This window comes from Lepisosteus platostomus, chromosome 6 (assembly GCF_059453375.1).
Source record: "Lepisosteus platostomus isolate fLepPlt1 chromosome 6, fLepPlt1.hap1, whole genome shotgun sequence".
NCBI classification, from domain to species: Eukaryota; Metazoa; Chordata; class Actinopteri; order Semionotiformes; family Lepisosteidae; genus Lepisosteus; species Lepisosteus platostomus.
Genome location: NC_142616.1, coordinates 64069548 through 64089348, shown reverse-complemented (window position 1 = coordinate 64089348; position 19801 = coordinate 64069548). Strand labels below are relative to the sequence as shown.

The 19801-nt window shown below is 37.4% G+C and overlaps 1 protein-coding gene across 4 annotated transcripts in view; it reads left to right on the top strand.

The window, feature by feature from the left end:
* Window positions 1–1969: 1969 nt before the first annotated feature.
* The window catches only part of iqsec1b (IQ motif and Sec7 domain ArfGEF 1b), a 202894-nt gene continuing 185062 nt past the window's right edge, over window positions 1970–19801 (top strand). For 2 of the 4 annotated variants that reach the window (XM_088636879.1, XM_088636878.1), the window contains exon 1: window positions 1972–3076. In XM_088636879.1, the coding sequence (XP_088493005.1) occupies window positions 2820–3076 (257 nt within the window). In that variant the 5' untranslated portion in view covers window positions 1972–2819. Of the gene's footprint in view, window positions 3077–19801 lie in introns of all 4 variants that reach the window. The other 2 variants (XM_088636888.1, XM_088636880.1) reach the window with 2 other exon arrangements.

The following is a 19801-nucleotide window of genomic DNA, read 5'->3' as shown; positions in this document are numbered from 1 at the left end:
ATTAGTTTTGCTTGTGAACCCTTAGTTATTTAATTGTGCTTTCCTTTAAATATTCAACCACAGATTGGGTTTCATGAATATACATTATGATGATAGCAGTCAATACAACAAATCGAGTCATGGAAGTACAGTTCCTGCCCTGAATATGTTGAATTTCATTTACGATGATTTTTTTTCTTATGCAAAATTCATATTTGTATGTATTTTCTTTGCCATCTTCCCCCTAAGAAAACCTGATATCCTGTAATTGCACAGTCATTTCAGCTGTATTTCCTGAATATTTACAAGTATTTACAAGTAATCATTACATCATATTTATTTTGCAAGCATACTGGCCACCGGGGACCATTTGCAGTTTGCACCATTTTCTGTGCTGAGTTACTGTTCTAAGAAACTCATAAATGTTTGTTTAGAAGTTTTGTCCTACATTTTCCAGTTGTAGAAACAATACCACAAGTATGCAGAATGTTTAGAAAACATCACTAAAAAATGAAAATAGAAGAAAATCCTTGTTCTACATTTAAAAAATGAATTGATATTTTGCATGAACTTGACAATAAGCAAAAATCCAAAGAAACGAAAAGTACTTCAAAAGCACTATTTTATGAATTGTATCTTTTGGTGTTGATTTTTACAAGTACTCAAAGACCAAGTTCTTTTTAGGTTTCAGTTCCTTATGCATAAGAAAAAGAATTTATAGGATTATATTTAGGCAATGCTGCAATAGGATTTTTGCTAAATTGACATGTTATTCATTCATAATTCTAACTGTTAATAAACATTCATGCGCTTATTCTTCATACTGTAGATCTAAAGTTATAGATATATTGATATACTGCCTTTGGACTAAATTATAACTCCCTGGGCGCCTTTTTGATGAAGAAGAAAAATAGCTATCATCATGCACTGTCATCAGAAACAGTTTAATGTAGAAGCTGATACTCTAAATCCTAATCCCGATTTGCCTATATAGTGCTCTGTTGCTTTAGGCTGTTTGTTTTATTGATCCCAGAAATAATAAGACAGCCTTACTCCATAAAGTCAAAATGAAAGCAATGGGAGAAATCCTCCTTTCCAATAACAGCATTTCCTGTCCAAGTGTGTGTTCTGTGTACGGCGTCTGAAAAAGATGCAGGAGACGGCTCAATGGCATTATTTGCTACCGGATTGAAACATTGTTTAACATATTATTTTCAGCTTTCACCTCGTGTGCTGCATTGAATAGAGTGAAACATTGTTTTCCTAAAACAAAAGGCAAGCAAAACATTCATCCTCATAATGTACTACTAAAACTGTTTTAACAACGAGCATGGATGTCACACGAATGTAACACAGTATTCTATTCAAGAAACAGTGATAATTTCTATATGTAGGAATTTTATATGAACAAGTGAGTTTAGCAAGAAACGTTTGAGACGGGGGCGCTAAAGCTGTATTTTTTCATGTTATTTATTCCGGAGGCAAATATAATAAACTTTAGGACCAGACCTTTCGGTGTTTTTATTGCCGCCGCGCACGGTAGTATCGACAGCGCCCATGGGCGTAATTAAATACTATGTTTAGGCGTCTCAAACCATGACGACATTTACCAAAACTGACCATTTCAAGCTAAGAATAGAACAGAAAGTCCCACCAAAGCCAGACATAGTTTATTTTCACAGTGTTTTTTTAGATGTGTTTAATTAATTTATAACATAAAATTAATAACATTCTGTTTACAATTTGTGCTTGATTTTGCTTCGGGATGCCATATTGACGGGAATGTTTAAATCCATTAAGTGTTTTTAAGACGTATTATCAATAATGTATAAGGATGTAAATGTACTGTATAAGCATGTAAACCTGTGAAACTCCAAAGCCGCCTACTGGACTTCTTCTATTATGACAACTATCGTAGTGTATCATACTGTATTGAACATATGAAGTTGGCTGTACATGTCTGTGGTTAGTACCTATTTGATTTCCTTACAAAATAAATGGCAAACAAAAAACGTAAAATAATAATACTGATGCTTGAGGGTCTTGTTTTCTAGTTAATGAAATGCTGCTCTAAGGCGGTATCCACTGAAATCAAATCAGTTTCATTCTCGTGGAAATGGAATTATGAAAGTACTCAAACCATGCTTCTGTTTGTTAAGGAGGTGTGAATATGCAAACGCCGCTCAATGTATTTATTCAGACAGAAAATCTGGCACGGAAACCGGACAAACTGGTGTCTGTAACTGACATGAAAACGTGATGCTTAAATGATGAGGTGCCGTGGCGCTTCAAGCCGATCTGATCTGGGATGTGTCCTCTGATGACAGCAGGCAGAAGAGTTTCATGAAAAAGGTCGGTCGGTACCTGTTGACAGCGCAAAAAAGCAGGACAGCAGCAGGAATTGCGAATGATAAATCAAACTTCAAACACTTTTTAAAGACGTAAGCCGGTAACCGGAGTTTCAGGCTGTTTCGGATACAACATCCGGACACACATTGAAGGACTCATAGCATCACTCGTTTAGAAGCGAACAACCCAAATAGAAAGGAAAATAAAGGAAGCTGGACAAGCAACAAGGGGTTAAATGGATTTCCCATCCTCGGAGTGGCTTACAGAGGTTAGTTATTGTGGTGCAGAGCCTCTGGACGGCGCGCTGCTACGGACAAACGTCTGACCAACTTCTTCTTTACTCATTCAATCACTCCCAAACATAAACAATGGCGGAACGGAGGAGCCAAACCGAATTACAGTTGGAAGGCAACGAGCTATAGAAATAAGAAAGGGGGGAAAAAAAGCGGTTTTCATTGCTGGTGCACGGGCACCCCGGAGATACAAGCAATATGGAAAGCCCGACCGAAAACCCTAGCAAGGCTGCGGAGTACCTGAAGGAGCTCAACAAAATCATCGAGACCCAGCAGGAGTTGCTGGAGAAGCAAAAGAATCGGATTGAAGCGCTTGAGCAGCAAGTGGCCGAGCTATGTACGGAAAACGCCTGTCTGCAGGACGAGCACCAGCGGCTACTGGCCACTTTCCGGCTGCAACAGGGCAATATCCATCCCACGTTAGGAGCCATAGAGGAAAATGCTGCTCAAGAGAAGTAAGGGAATGCTCTTCTTAACCATGTCGCTCTGGTATGCTGGAGAGTTCAGCTCAAGGGGAAGAAACTCGAGTTTAAAGAATGTTCTCTAGTTTTTTTTTTAATATTGTCCGTTTATATGTAGGATGATGGCAAACTACTGAATATATAGTAGCCCAACTCGATATACTGTACAGTATGTTCAGCAGCATTTCTTAAGAGTTCATTCAGAGGCAAATCGTGACACGCAATTGTCTGGAAGTTAACGCAACCCTCAGTCTGGTGGGATCTAACACCGTCCAGACTAATGGTAATTCATTTGTCAGGTGTTCTGGTTGAGGGTAAGCTCAGTGTCGTCGGGCAGCGCGTAATGGTTTCTGACAGCTGTTGTAATCTCTTCTTTGGAAATGAAACTTTGTTTGCGCGGAGAAAAAACATCCCATATTTGCTGCAAGCGTTTGGTTAATTGCTCATGATTTCTCAAAAAATCTTGAACATTCCGATATTGTTGAAGAATGTGCTTGAAAGCCATATTAGGCGTTATTCTGATCTTGAGAAGTGACAGGAAAAACTGAGCGTCCACGTACTGTATTTGTATAGGATAGCGATGGATGCGTTACCCGATTGTACAGAGCACAATTCAGCTTCTATTCGCTGTATAAAACAATTTTAGTGTTTCTATTCTAGTTATGTTGAAAGGAGGGGGAAAAGTTGAAAAAAAAAAGTTTGGGGTAGCCCTGATCTGCCCCAATGATTAGCTTGGAAAACACCGATACATGACATTTTCACGATGGTTCCTCCCTACAGTAGCCTATTATGACAGAAGAGACAAGCCTCCCTTAAATGTTAAGGGTTAACTCATATACGGTATTCTGTACGTCTAAGGTGAAAGAATTACATAAAATACACAAAACATGTTTTAAAGCTTTTAAATGCGGCTTTAAGGGCGGCAGTTTCGTGTGAGCCACTCTTCAACAGCAGGCAAGAGTAGTATTTCAAACAGAATTCAGTGTTCGAATGGCGTTCTTGCGTGTGTTTGCAATAATTTGCTTGGTGACATTTCTGTGATTAACTGAAGGTTTTCTAAACGGCTCTGTTTCATCCTGGATGTGCAATACCTCCGCACTACATCGCTGTAACGTTGCTTCATGAGAGATAGTCGATGGGAGGTAAAACCGTATGTTGGAAAGGAGGCACACGGTAATTCATTACTCCCGGTAAAATCTTCCAAATCTTACCATTAAGCCAACGAAAACTGTTCCCATTCACTACGAACCTAATATTAAATCTGTTTTCCACAGAAATGAAATTTGCCATTTATAGATACGGAAAAGCACGGGCGTTAAAGTAGTTGGGGTGTACCCCCTGATGCTGGTATTGATGCTGTTGAATTCCGATTTCAATAGGATATCAGCTAGATTGAGTCAGACTCCATTGTGTAAAACATAGAACTCTGTTAATGGACCATCAGTCTCCTCAAGCAGATCTAAGTTGAATTTTACGTTCATAAATGCATCTCTATTTTTGTTTTGCATAGCAGTATATGTTCAAAAAGTTACAAGCAGAAGCACGATAACAAGATGAAAAGGCTATTACTTAACGCGGTATCCCATTCTGCACTACACAATGTTACCCTTAGACATTTTCCTTTTTTTATTAATCATGGATATCAGCCAATCAGGATAGTGTCTGTTTCATAGCAATTCCGATTACGGGTTTGTTAAACAACGGATGCTAAACATTTCTTTTAATATTCTTAATTTAAAGCGTTAAAGGAAATTACTGAATATTATTATCTGGGCTCCACATTTTCAATTTGCTCCTAATTATAAAAGATTGCTCTTTCCAAACTTCTGAATTCTGCAGTAAATGTGCTCCTAATTGGAAATTATTCTAACCTATTATATATATTTTTTAACAACGTCATATTCATTGTGTACTGTAACAGTGGGTTCATGCATCATGTCTGCAATATGCAACATGGTGAATTGTCTGTGCTGGCCACAGCATGTTAGTCTTTTAAGTGGATTTACTGCACAGATAAGTATTAATCCGGGATATTTATGGAATGCACTATAAGCTTTTGGAAGTGGAGCAAAGCACATCAATTTCATTGAGTTTGACTACGTTGGGTACTGTAGCCAAGCAATGACATATAATTTTAATAACTTCTCAGACTACACAAGAAGGTGTTAATAAAAATGTGTTTACAGCGTGTATGTTAGCCCATGTGTTTTTCTTTATACTGCAAAAATCTCTTCATCTAAACTGACACAAGCCTCATGTGGTATAAAGATAGTTTTTGCCATTTGTAGACACATCTGGATCATTACAGAAAACATTTGTAATTTATATGGGTTATTCTAGAGGCTCCTACCAAACAATACTGTACATGCATTTTAATAGATCATTTTATGACAGCTTCCTCAAGTTGTAGAAGTTTATGAATGGGTCAGCAAATTTAAAGTCTCAACTAAAGCATACATTTCCATTACATGTGGTTTTATTACAAATATGTGGTTTTTGTTACACGCACCCAATTTGAATTCATGCCTGGGTCATGGCTAAGGACGCAGCAAACGCACGTGTGATAGAGACAGGAAGTGTGGGTTACTCGCTTTTTAATGCGTCACGGGGATGTGCCCTTATGGCAGATCGCTGATGAGACGAGAGGCGTGTTTCTCACCCTCTGCCCCGCGATCCTTCAATCGCCTGGGGCACCACAGGTGGCGCTAGGTGTAGAGACGACCCCGTCCAACTAATCCCAGCTTTCCTTCCAGGAGCTCAGCCTATCCTGCGCTGTTGTGTGAGTAGTCCCGGTCACGGTCTAAGTGACATAACCCAGACGAAAACCTGCAACGCCTGGGTCATTGGAGCTCCACTCGCCTTTGCTGGATGAGCCATTCGAGGACATAAATTTAATTTTAATCACCAGAGAGATGTCAAGTAAAAAAAAAGATGAGATCATATTGTAACGCTTACGGCCGACAGGGCGCTGTGTAAGAGCCGGCGTACCAGAGCGGGTGACGTCACCGCCCTTCCCTGTGATAGCAGGACCACAGCTACTGGGCTGTGAAGAGATCTCTCTTTGGCTCACGGGGCTAGGTCGCTGCAGAGAGACGCGGAAGTCGCGGGTTCGAGCCCCGGACGGTGCAGGGGCCGACCAGATGCGGCAAGGGCGCCCGCCTGAGCCCCCGCTGCGTTACATTGGTGTCAGAAGCGGGGTGGGATAGCCCTTCGCCAGGGACGGCGATTTAAGCGGGGGAGAGTGTAACGCTTACGGCCGACAGGGCGCTGTGTAAGAGCCGGCGTACCAGAGCGGGTGACGTCACCGCCCTTCCCTGTGATAGCAGGACCACAGCTACTGGGCTGTGAAGAGATCTCTCTTTGGCTCACGGGGCTAGGTCGCTGCAGAGAGACGCGGAAGTCCCGGGTTCGAGCCTCCAGTCGGGATGGGGCCGACCAGATGCGGCAAGGGCGCCCGCCTGAGCCCCCGTTGCGTTACATTGGTGTCAGAAGCGGGGTGGGATAGCCCTTCGCCGGGGACGGCGATTTAAGCGGGGGAGAGTGTAACGCTTACGGCCGACAGGGCGCTGTGTAAGAGCCGGCGTACCAGAGCGGGTGACGTCACCGCCCTTCCCTGTGATAGCAGGACCACAGCTACTGGGCTGTGGAGAGATCTCTCTTTGGCTCACGGGGCTAGGTCGCTGCAGAGAGACGCGGAAGTCCCGGGTTCGAGCCCCGGAGGGTGCAGGGGCCGACCAGATGCGGCAAGGGCGCCCGCCCGAGCCCCCGTTGCGTTACAATATTTATGACTTAATGTTTAGTTCCTTCACATTTTGCCAGCTTTACAGTCACAGGAGTACCGTCATTTAGTTGATGTCATTTAGTCATATTAGGAGCATGTGTAAGAAGGCTGTCCATCAGTAAACTAAAGATTTGTCTATACAGTCAGGATACTGTTTAATCATATGGCCCTCAAATAACACCGTGATAATAATTTAATTTGGAACATAAGTCATAACACTTCTGTCAGTCCATAAATGTTAATTGTCACTTTCTTGGCAAGGGGAGTATACGTAATTATATTAAGAGTTAATTTAGAATGCCAAGAAGTCAATTTTTACTGGAAAAAAAATCATTCTTTATCTCTTCCCTATCAGTACATTTTCAGACATTCTTTCAAAGACAATCTCACTAAAGTGGAGACCTGTAATTTGTGTTTTCCGAGGCTTTCTGATTCTTAACACCCAGGGTACCTACGTTACCATATCTATTTAAATAATTTAAGGAAATATAATTAAGATTTTTGTAATTGAAGTGGCTATCTGAATCCTTGGCCTCAGTTTATTTGGTAGCTCCTTTTTCAAGTTCATAACATGCCAGGTTATCAGACACTCAAGTCTGTGCCTCTTTTTTCTCATTCTAATGTAATCGACATATCAGACAGGGTGCCACACCTAGTACGTACAGTATATTGTTCTGCTTTTTTAGAGTGACATTGTTCTCTATTTTAATTCCTCTTCTCAGCTCACCAGATGTAAGATGTTAACAAACTGGCCTCTTTTACTATCTTAGTACTTCAATGATGTTCTATTTTTCCCTGCTTTTTCAGTTATTTTTAGCCTCAGTGGACAAACTTTAACAGCTTAGAAAACGGTGAATACACTTCTGTATTTGAAGGACCTTGAAGCAGTTCTTATGCAATACATTCCTGATGCAAAGGTAATATGATATGCTGTGTCAGCATTGGAGTTGTTTACACAAATGGCTAGGATTATTCCACTCTGGAAGTCTGGGAACAAAAAAGCTTCATCATCTGACACATTGTCTTGAAACTAAATCAGGAAATAATGTCATACATCTGTAAATTTTCAAAGTAATCATTTCAACAAAAAGGCAATGTGGAGTTGTTTAGAAAGTGCCATTTTGTGCCAGTGAAGTATATTTTGTAAAGAATGAGAATGTCTTCTTTTTGTTGACTGGAAGTAAGACAAGTTGTCCTTCACTTAGGTACAGCGAGTGGAAGACTCTTACACTGGGGGGAAAAAATGAACAAGACTACTGATAGCATAAAACAAAAGGTGAAGGCTGTTTCTTTTAGCTTGTGTGCATTGCTCTATTATAAATCTGAAAGCAAAAATGCTATGAATTACCTGTTTTAGTCATATGTCATTTAAACAGATGGACAAGGCATGTGTACTTTTAAAGGTAATAATGATTTACTGCAGAAAAAGCCATTAGTACAACACACAATGTGAACTGCTTAACCTTAAGATATAATGTTCAATAAAACACTGTAGTCTTGCTGTTAACAGGAATGGCAGTTGTGAAAACCCATAGGTAATTTTTTTGATATCCTCAAATAATAGTAATCAATAATAGTAATTCCTTAATATAGTGCATTTAATCCCAAAGAGTCCACTACTAGTGGACGGCTCCTTCCTGGGTCATACACAATAAGTGTTGTGTGCCAATGACCCCACAATACATCAGACTCAGTGAAGAACCTATGTCACCAATTAAACAGAGGCGGAATTATAGGTAGTCTAGATTGTGCACAATAATGAATTTAGCCAGTACACCTGAGTAACACCCATATGCTTATGAACAGTGCCACTGTGTCTTCAATTACCAAACAGTTAGGATCTTGTTTTAACAGCTTATCCAGAGGACAGCATCTCTTTGAAATCCTTTGCTGCCAGTATGGAGACAGGCGATACAGCACCAGAGGAGGACATTGTCACCAGAGGAGGACGTTGGTTTAAAAATTCTGATCTAGAGGGAAGTGCACCATATACAGGTCCACTAACACCACTGACGGCATCCCTCTGATTGTATTACGCCAAGCCCAGTCTTGCTTAACTTCTGAGATCTGCCATGATTAGACTGCATGGTGTTAACGCGACTGATTATGCCTCATGGCTTTGCTTTGCAAAGAAGAGTGCTGAGAAACTGTCTGTACACTGTTAGCCTGTGAGCGCAATGTTAGAATGCTTTACTGCCTTGAAGCACTGAAAAGGAAGGGATGACTCGAGCTGCACACTGCAGCAGCCAGAGTGCTTTAAATTACGATGATGCTAATTAAGTAGGACTGAACGTATTGAAAGCTGTGGCTTTTCTTGAGTTCAATGTTTGCTCTGTGTGTCTACAATATCAGAAAGGTTCTGTATGTTAGGTTAATGCCTGTACCCTGAAAACTGTGGAGTTTTAGTTGGGTCTCACCCTTTTCAACACAGCTAGAGTATTCCACTATATTAAGTTTCAGTTTTTGTGAACAGTGGCACAGTTTAGGTTTGTTAACCCATCCTTGAGAAATGTAGTTCACTGACTGAAATTCATTTATTTTTTCAGATTTCTGGTCATTGCTGTGGATTTTTTCAGCAGTCCAACACACTATTTAGCACAAAATATCAGGGAAATGTGCAATTGATATTCATAACACTTTTATTTATGATTAGTTACAGCTCATAAGCTGTTAAATTAAACCTCTGTAAATGTATCTCTGGCCTTCATATTTGGTATTTGTACATTATGGATCTTATCTTTGGTTGACCTACTACTACAAATGGCTAAAATTTAAAGGTTTTATTTTGTTTATTGATTCACAAGAGCAAGACTTTGACTTACAGTGCCTTTCAAAAGTTTATTGATCCTTTCCCATTTTTTAAAATTACCACTTGGTGACAATCTTTTTGGTCTCTACCAACTTTTTACACCAGCTTGGTTCAATTTGTACACATTTTTCTTCGAAGATTTGCTCAAGAGCTTCCATGTTGCCTGGGGATCACTTACTGTATAGCAGTATAGCAGTCTTCAAGTCTTCCCACACATTCTCAATAAGATTCAAGTCAGGACTTTGACTGGACCACTTAAAGACATTAATTTTCATATGCTTAAGACAATCCGGTTCAGCTCTGACTGTGTGCTTTGGGTTGTTGTCCTGCTGAAAGGTGAATATTTTGTCCCCATTTTAGGTGTTCAGTAAACTAAAGCAGGTTTTCCTGAATGGTCTGTCTGTTCTTCGCTCCATCCATTTTCTCTTCAATCTTGATAGGCTTCTCAGTCCCTGTTCATCATAATCTGCCACCACCATGCTCGACAGCAGGGACGGGTGATGCTGACTGGGTGATACTCTGTGCTTTGTGATGCTCTGTGCTTTTTGCACTAGACACACCATTTTGTCTTGTGAAGCCACAAAATGAATTTTGCCCTTGATTGCAGTATCATTTAAATGCAAACTCCATGCAGGACTTTTTTTTTCAGTATGGCTTCCTTCTTGCCCTTCTGCCATAGAGATCATCTTTGACTCATGTACAGTACATTATATAATATACATAGACTCAGCCAATGGACTCTGTAGCTTGTTCAAGCTTTCAAGTTGTTTTTGGCCTCACAGTGGCACCCTTAACCAGTTTGCTCCTCCAGCTGGTCAGTATTGAGGGAATCCTCATCTAAGCAGTGTCTAGGCAATACAATTCACCTTCAAATTCATATTTATCGACTTCACCATGCTCGAAGGGATATTCATTTTCTGTGAAATTTCATCTCCCTTCTCTTGGTCTTTGCCATTTTACAACGTTTCCCAAAAGATAGGAAAAGCTCCATAGTCTTCATGGCTGAATCTTTGCTCAAAATTCATTGTGACTAAAGAATTGTATAAAGCAAGATGTATTAATTCTGAAATCCTGTGAAACACTATTTTTGCAGACAGACAGAGGCCTCACAACTAGTTGTGTGGGTTGGTAAGGTAATTTATTGCACCCAAATCAATTTGCCAAACCAAAGGCTTTGAATACATAAGTAATCATGATTTTTTCCATTTTTCTTTCATATTTATTTTCTATTCACTTCTTCCTTTTAGTTTTTTTCTCTGAATGTGGGCTGTGTATATAACAAACACTAATTGCTATGTCAAAGTGTCATGTCTGCAATAAATAATTTTATTATTTTACGTTTACATTTACTGTATTTAATAAAAATAGACTGTATCCAGGTGGAGATCTAAAATAATTGCTTGGCTACTTGAGATTAAAGATCAGTTTAAAAACAGCGCTGACATTAATATAAAAAGCTCCATAATTTGAGAAATATTTGAGACTCGGTTTTAAAAAAATGTGAGTGAAGCTCTTTTCTTAGCAGAGAGAATGTTTTTCAGTTTTGAATAGAGATTTAATGCTTCTGAAGTCACTGCACATTTTATTTTTGTTTTAAAGAAAATATATTTTACCGTGACTCATGATTCAAAGAAGTATGCCCTTCAATCACATATTTAACGATTGTCTTAAGAGCTTTATTGCGTCTTTCAAAAACATCACAGAAGACAGAAGAACAAAGTAGCATGAGTTCATCTGACACTTCTCACTAAGCCAGACACTCTGTTGGACAGGATATTGCCAAGTCATAACAGAGAATATTTTAAGCTTTCTGTTCAGTTTGCCTTTAAGGTGTGTTTCTCAGGAACAGCAATCTAGCCCATGCAGAGCTGTTCATAGGCATACTGTAGTAATTGCTACAGTGAATCCTAACAAATGTTTTGAGAAATAAGACTGTGGAGAAGCAAACATGCACCCAAGCATATATGTAAATCCAACTAAATACCTAAATTTGTATGATTTCCTGAGAATGAAGTAAACTGACCTGACTCCTACTCTCTCAGTTTCAAATTCCAACTCAGCTCTGTGAGGAATTCTGCTGACCAAATACACCATTCTGCTGGCTAATCAGGTTTTAGTTAAAAAGTCAGTCTGTTAGGCTTTTAAACTTCGATAGTAAGGTAGTCCAACACCTGTAAAAGATGACTAATACAGGTGGTTTAATATGTGCTTTTTAAAATTTTGTTAGTTTTCTGTCATTTCTGTTTTTCAACAAACTTTTCTTCAAGATACAACATCAGTATTGTTACTCCTACTGGTCTTATGTTTAAGGATATGTTGTAACACTCTCAGGGCACATGGGCTATGCTCCTTGATCTTGAGAAGAGATGCTTTTAAGAAACAAAATATGGTTAAAAAAAAAGAGCAGGATTTTGTTCCGTAATAAAAGCTTTTTTTTTTTTTACATAGGTCAACAAAATGGAGATTGCTAATTATTTCTTATTTTGCTTTTGTCAAAAAATGTCCTCTCCTGTGTAAGAATCTAATGGTACAATGTTAATCCAACAAGTACATTTGGAAAAATGTCTTCAGAATTCCAAGCATGATTCTAGACCAGGTGACTAACAAGAAGTAAACATGATTTCAATTCCTGACCTATAGATCGCGTCAAAGCATAACAGAATTGTGGACCATTTACATCTGACCTTTTGCTCACTATACTGTCTTATGATACTGTATGTACTTTACTGTTCAGAAATTTGGAAGCATCATGCATACAGACAGTGTTCATTCCTCTTTACAGTGGGAATTAGGTTCACTAATCCTTGACATCCCATTGTCACGTCATAAAAAGCATACTCCTGGAATTAATGAGGAAATATATGAAATTCATTTTTTAATTTTTTTGGAAAGATTAGACTTCAAAACTGCTACACTTATTAATGAAGTAACTGTGTGTTTGGAGACTCCGAAATCGATACCCAAAGTCGATTCATCAGGTAATTGACTTACCTTGTACAGTTTCCTAGGAAAAGGAAGACATGTTTGACTGTCATCGTGTATTGACATCAATGTCAATGTTATATTTTAAGTGTGAAGACAATTATCATGTCAGAAATGCAAAGATTTTAGGAATTTACAGTGAAGAAGAAGGAGCAGTGTTGTTTTTTCCTTTTTAGCTTTAACTTTGTTAATATAACATATCACAATTGTATCTTTTAAATAAAAATGACAAAAATGTATATGAAAAATGCATAGGTGCTGTTTGACAGAGGTCTAATTCAGAACAGAATCTGAATTCTGAGAGATTTGCACGATAATGATTTCTGTTCCTTGTCATAAATAGATGAGATTTATTTTAAAGTTCCCCATATGCTTCATTTAAAGAAAAGGTCTTTAATTGGTGTTTTTCTCTTTGGAGTTGGCTGCATATTTTTTTTTCTTGCGTAGCCACTGAGTTGTTTTAAGACTGAACGCTCCACCCCAGTACCCACTCAAGACGAGAAAAAATAATAATTGGACACTCCCTTAATAATAATTGGAATCTTTTCCAGAGCCATTCATGGTTTGACGGTTAGACTGGTTTACCCAACAGTTGTCTTTGTGTCTTTGGGTGTGTCACTCACTGATGTCAAGGAAGGCTGGAAGGTACCAAGCAAGTTACAGGAGCACTGGTTGCACATAATGCACAGTCTGACTGACGGACTTATCCTAGCTCTGCCCTGGCTGTAGTCAGCCAATTGTGCGCTTTCGGAATCCCAGGAATCCCAGTCACTGGTGATGCAGCTAGTGAGATTACCCAGGTTTTAGAGCTCAATCTGCACTCTCAAAGAATGCCTATACTGTGGTTATCCCACTCAGAATTCCACGGTTTTGTGGTTGTTCTTTGTACAGTGAAGATGTTTCTTGCTGGTTCTACTGTACCTACAGTATAGCAGTACTGAGGTGTTAAATGAGACTGCCCAGCGTGTTCTGCAAGGAAATACATTTCTCTTCAATTTCTGACAGGATACAAGACAGTGAGAGCAACTGTCAGCGTTCCCCAGATAATGTCTTATACAGTGTTTGTAAGTCAAATATCATCCAAGTCAATATCAACAGTCTAGTGATAATTTAATTTTTAAAAATGTCAGATTATTCCAGCAAACTACTGTATATCAGACCTGCTAGAAAGCTCTCTTTTTAATTGGATAGGATCTCTTTAAAGGGCTGAATCCATGTTCTTTTTAAGGGTATTGAACCTTGGCAGCCATTACTTAAAACGAATACCTCCACTCCACTGTTAGTACACAGGTCTTATTATGGTTATTATGTATGCCTGGGGTTAGCCCATAATGAAACTTTTGGAAGTTTTAGGTGCTTTTTATTTGGTGTCACTGGCTGAAAATGAATCTGAGTTATACGATTTTATGGAAATAGTATTATAAACTAATGCTCTAATGCTAGTATTTAGCTTCTTGATGATTGTTTTCAGTGGTTTTGCTAGTAGCACCTTTGCACAGCGTAAAATTATTTTTTTGACTTTGAAAGTTTAAATCTTGGAAAGTTATATCTTGTCGAGAGAGATGCTATTTTCTTCGTATGATACTAATTTTACTGACATTTATTTTTAAAATAGAATTGTCAACGTCAATTGTTTATCATTTAACTTTCTATGCTGCAAGAATTATTATTATTTTTCATATTTTTAGATGTTTCCACTTTGCTCTGTCTACATTTATATAATGAATCAAGTTGAACTTTAGAAGAGTGATATGCTTTCCTCTTAATTTGAGAAGAATATATAACAGTGGGTCTGTCTTCCTTATGACTGGTAAATACTGCTTAAGTATTTAACATCTTAAGATTTGTGTTTAATTAATGCTATTTTTAAGTTGTAATACCTAAAATATGTTGTTTGTTCAACCTTAAGTCATTTAGGTTTACTATTAATCACTTTCATAACTGTTTTTTTGATGTAAATACTTATTGTTAAATTTTACCTTAGGCAAAGCAGAAGTATGATTAAAAAAAAACGGAAGATGTGTTTTTCTGGGGAAATTTAAATTGTTTTCAGCGTTTAACAAAAACTTCTGCGGTATACCATTATTTTTTGTTCTCTTATTTTATTTAGACCCTGTTCCTTATATGGTTAATTGTTTTAATCATTGTACTCTCACCAGTGGGCAAAATATTACATCAGCCCATTCCTTCTCTTAACTTGTAGTTTATTTGTTTAAATCACAGATATTATATTCCAATGATAAGTGAACTGAAACTACAGTATGGTTTTTAATGGGTACATGACCACTTGCCTGGGGTAATAATAAAAAAAACACATTTGTAACAGATATACTGTATCGCTTAACTGCATTTATAACAATGCATTGCATGCCCTGAGGCAGGTATAACATAGAGGCTGATGGTGATTTTTTTTTTCAATCATAGGTAAAAGTTAAAAATTCATCTTGTACTGTATAGTGGAGAAGAGTCAGAGAAAACCCTGGGCAGTCTTGACAAGCAGTCATTTGAATACAATGTTATTAAATGAAGTAAGCAAAGTAAAAATAATAAGAAAAAGAAATAAAAAAGCTCAGTAGCTGCAAAATAGAACTTGTTTTATTTTAATGATCTTGTGAACTAAAAGGTGCATTTCCCTTTCAACATTGGCTGAAATAAAGAACAACAAAAATATTTTTCTGCATTTTGAGGTTTGAATTATTTTGTTTGGTCCAGTTTTTAACTTTTTCATCAGACTTATTATTTTTATACAGACGCTTCAGTACTAGTTTTTGAAATTAGGTCACCTTGGAGCATAACAGAAATTTGTACCTCCTTTACAGGAGTCTGAGTTATGCCAGAGTCCTGTTGCCATGAGGAAAAAGTAAAAGATATTTCAAAACTCATACATAGGACTTTTTATCTCCTAATTAGACCTGCCATACCACAGGCAATATGAAACCTTTTAGTAATGGAATGTATCACTTTGGTGCATTAGAACTTGAACAGTAAATGACATAGCAGACATAGCGCACAATTCGATTGTGCAACATTTTGATTTCCAGGATGAAAGATCTTACCATGTGCTGTATGTTGTTGCTGTAAGAGAATGTTATTGAAGCTCGAGATCTTTTCTCTTTAGAAGACATTCCTAAACAATAATCCAGTGATGCTATCTGATGTGTAATTACAGTCTCCTATTAAGAAATGACAGAGATAAGAAGGTGTCAATCATATTGAGAATTGGTCAGCTCAATTTGAAGGCCAGAAGGCCAGAAGGACAGGCCATGGAGTGGATACAAGTAGTGGATGGACACATCCAAATAGCACCATTGACTTTGAGACTTTATACACTGTGATGGACTCAGTACGTGGGTACTACCTGTGGGTAGTACTGTAGGTATTAATAACAATTATTAAAATAATATTACATTTATTTTATTAATTTTTGTGAACCGTGTTTCAAGGTGGGATTAAGACCTGAAGGCTTTTGCACTTACTGTTGCTGGGAGGTACAGTAGATAGCGCAAATGCTCTAGTGGCAAAAATTACAGTGTAAATTAACAATCTGGGGACGGGGGGCAGTTGCACAAAGAAAATCTCAAATTTAGAACCTTTTAATTTGCTTAGTATTTCGGTCACGTTACATGTTACCCAGCCTTCTTTCAAGAGATGAAGTCTGTATAAGATCCTCATATCAATAAGCTACTCCTGTAAATACCAAAAACATGAGGCTGAATAGCCCTCTCTCATTTAGTGTTTTTGTGAAAATAAAAATGGGAAGGAAGTGGAACAGACAAAGTGGCAGCACATGTCTGATAAAACGTTGTTTTTTAATTGTCCGTTTTCTGCACATATCACGCCTTTTCTTAGGCAGTATTTTATGAATTTGTGGATTAGTGTGCAATCACTAATCAGTTTACATCTTTCCAGATATGGACTGGAATGATGTAAATTTAGTGTTTTTGATAAAAATCTACTTTCGGTGCATGTAATATAATATCTTTAGCATCAGCTCAGAATGAAGAACTTTTGTGTTTGTAATTCCTTAAATTCATTCACACCCAGTACTATTTTTGTGCTTTATCTGCACATTTTTATTGTTTTGATTTTTATTGTTTAGAATAACCCATGATCATGATCTTTTTGCATTCATTATTACAACTGAACCCTGACATGGAAAAAGGTAGTATTTTACAAATTCATACCATTTGGAGCCCAAAAAGTATTTCCGTACTTAAATAATAATAATAAAATAATAATAATAAATAATCTGGGTTTTGTCCCTTCTGAAAGAATATTACATTGTGTAACTTGAGTGTGTGGATTGTTGGGTGATGTCAACTTTCAATTTAGCATGACTGAAAAAACACACACTGTAGATTTAGACATTTAATTAGTGTGCATTTTAGTTTTGTTAAAGAGTGTATTAAAAAGAACTGAGTGGCATGTCTGCTTGAAAAGAGCAGCTGTTTGCTTACATGTTTTTAAGCAATTCTTCTGAAAAACATTTTACTGACTTCAATTAGTCTTCAAACAAATTAGCAGGAAATTACAGAGTATGTGTGCTCTTTACATATTTTTTAGTTATGTTAGTCACCTAATAGTCGTAGGTTTTACTTATTAGCCTATTATCATTATTTTATTCATATTTATGCGACCTTTGCTTGGAAACATGCTGCTTTCTGAGAAATTAGATCAGTTAATTACCCAATAAATGAACAAAATGTAAAATACCGCAGAAGAAGTCACACCTGTGGGTTAAGTTTACTTTGGGAATCGTTTAGCTGAATTTAAGGAGTCAGAACATTTTACAAGCACATTGATGTGATATGAGATATTCTAACGTAGATTTTTTAAAAACATAGTGTGGAAGCTGGTGTGGTATCAGCTTTCACAATTACCCTTCAAGTGAGGAAAAATGATTAGATTCTCTGCTGGCTCTTATCAAAGGTGTCTAAATGGAAGCCATTTATCACTAGATTATGATATACAGCAAGCTGTAAAATAAATTGCTCTTACCCTCAGAACTTCTTGTTTATACTGACTTGAAACCTGAAAAAAATAATCCTTTGGGAATTGATTTGAATTCCCATTTGGTGTAACATTAGACTATGTACAGTATTACATAGTCACAGGGATCCAGTGAATAAAAGAAAACAAATATGGAGAGAACTTCATAAAGTTTCCTCAGGAAATACGTACAGTATGTGTATAATAATCATGAATGAAAGTTCAGGAGAAGGACAAACCCTATTACCTGCAAGTCATCAGCTCTCTAGGATATAAATACAGGTCTTCAGAAGGTAATCTCCCAGCATTCATCAGGCCCACAGCACTTCTGCCAATGTAACTACTCTTTGCTTACTGTTGGGGGGTGGACTTTCTCACCCAAACAGGTTAAATCCACATATGTGAACATATTCTTTTTTTGTTGTTGTTGCATCTACTGAATCTGTAATTGCCTTCATAACTGGGAGTTTTCTTTGAAATAGTCATTCCGTATGTTAGCTTCTACACAGGTGGATGGTTTTGTGCTGGGAATTTGTGTGCCTGGGTTTGTGCATTTTTGATCATTGATCGTTTATAAAGTGAGAAATGTTTTAGATTTCTTTTAAATTTAGGGTTTTGAGTTAAACTATTCTTGTTTTAGATTAGGGCTACTCAACGCATGCCCCCTCTAATGCAGTGCATTGCTGTACCTTCATGTAGCCCAAAACCTTAAGTGAAGTAATTAGAGCTAGTTGTAGCAAACTTTTGTGTTGGAGATGATTGTAAGGGATGCAAGTTGAATAGCCCAGATGAGATCATTGTAAAGAACGTCAATCTAAAATTATTTGTTTTACAAATAGCCTTGGATGACAAAGTTTGAGTTTTGAAAGAAGTGAAAGCAACATCTAGTAGTCTGTGTTTCTCAGAAGAGTTTATGTATTTAATTAAGACTTAGGGGTCCATTACTTATTTATGCAATAATAGGTGCTTTTCTAAATGGGTTACCTGTATCTCAATGAAATATACTAAAGAAGAAATGGCAGGCAATGTTCATGATTACATTTAGCAACTTTATTTCTCCCCTAATAATAAATGTTTTACACAAAAATCACTTATTTAGTATATTATTACTTAACTTGCTTCCATTTAAAGCTAAAAACTGTAATTTTTTTGATCAAACAGATTTGTTTCCTTGAGTGTGTAACCAAGCTGAAGGGTATTGAACAGTTGGTTGCTTTTGTTAATACTATTTGTCTAAAAACTACAGGATGGTTCATATGTTTGATTACACTGTAGATAGACAGCCTGGGAGGAGAGAATAATACTGTTCATTCTCTTTCACTGTAAACTATAAATATTTGTCATACACTTCTCAACAAGGTGGTCCACAGAAATATGTAGCACAGATGTTTTATTACAGGTGTAGTAGACCATTAGGCATGGAGGAGAGAAAAACCAAATCTCCCAAAGGGAGAAAATAAATCTCCAGCTGTCCAAAGCCCAGTGATTGGCTCCCCTCCAGGCAACGGTAATCAAAAAAGGAGGCGTGTAAGGGAAAATACGAAAAACATTAAACCCTCTTTATTATAAATTAAAGCCTGTTTGTTCTGCAGCTGTGGAATATCGTTTTCAGATAGAAGCCTAATTGCTGATTGATCAACACGAGTATATGCCTATCTTGTCAGCAGTGATTGGAGGGTCAAGCGGTCAATCTGTTTCTTGGAGCAAATATTACACACTGTACTGTAACTGCTAGTGGACTCCCTAGAGAGAGAGAAAAAAAGATATCTTAAGACAAGTTTGCCAGCGCAGCCATAATTTGTCATCTTGTTCAGTTTGTTTTCTTACATTTTTCAAAGAACTTTCAAAGAATTATTCATTTAAAATATTTAGTTATAATCATCAGCTTTAAATCCGAATGCTTAACTATGGCCATTTGCTGATGAAAGAGAAGTGTACACTGATTAGTGTGTGTGTGTGTTAGACTGTGAAATTGTATGAACTTCAATTTATCTAAACTTCTTGCAGTGTAAAGTGAGAAATTTAACTTAAAAGCTTAATTTCAGATTATAATATTGTCCTTTTAGAATTATCCCAGTCTTTATATATTTATATTAAAATGTGGAGATTTATATTAAGATCTGGAGATTACATTTGGTGTGACAAACACTGGCACATT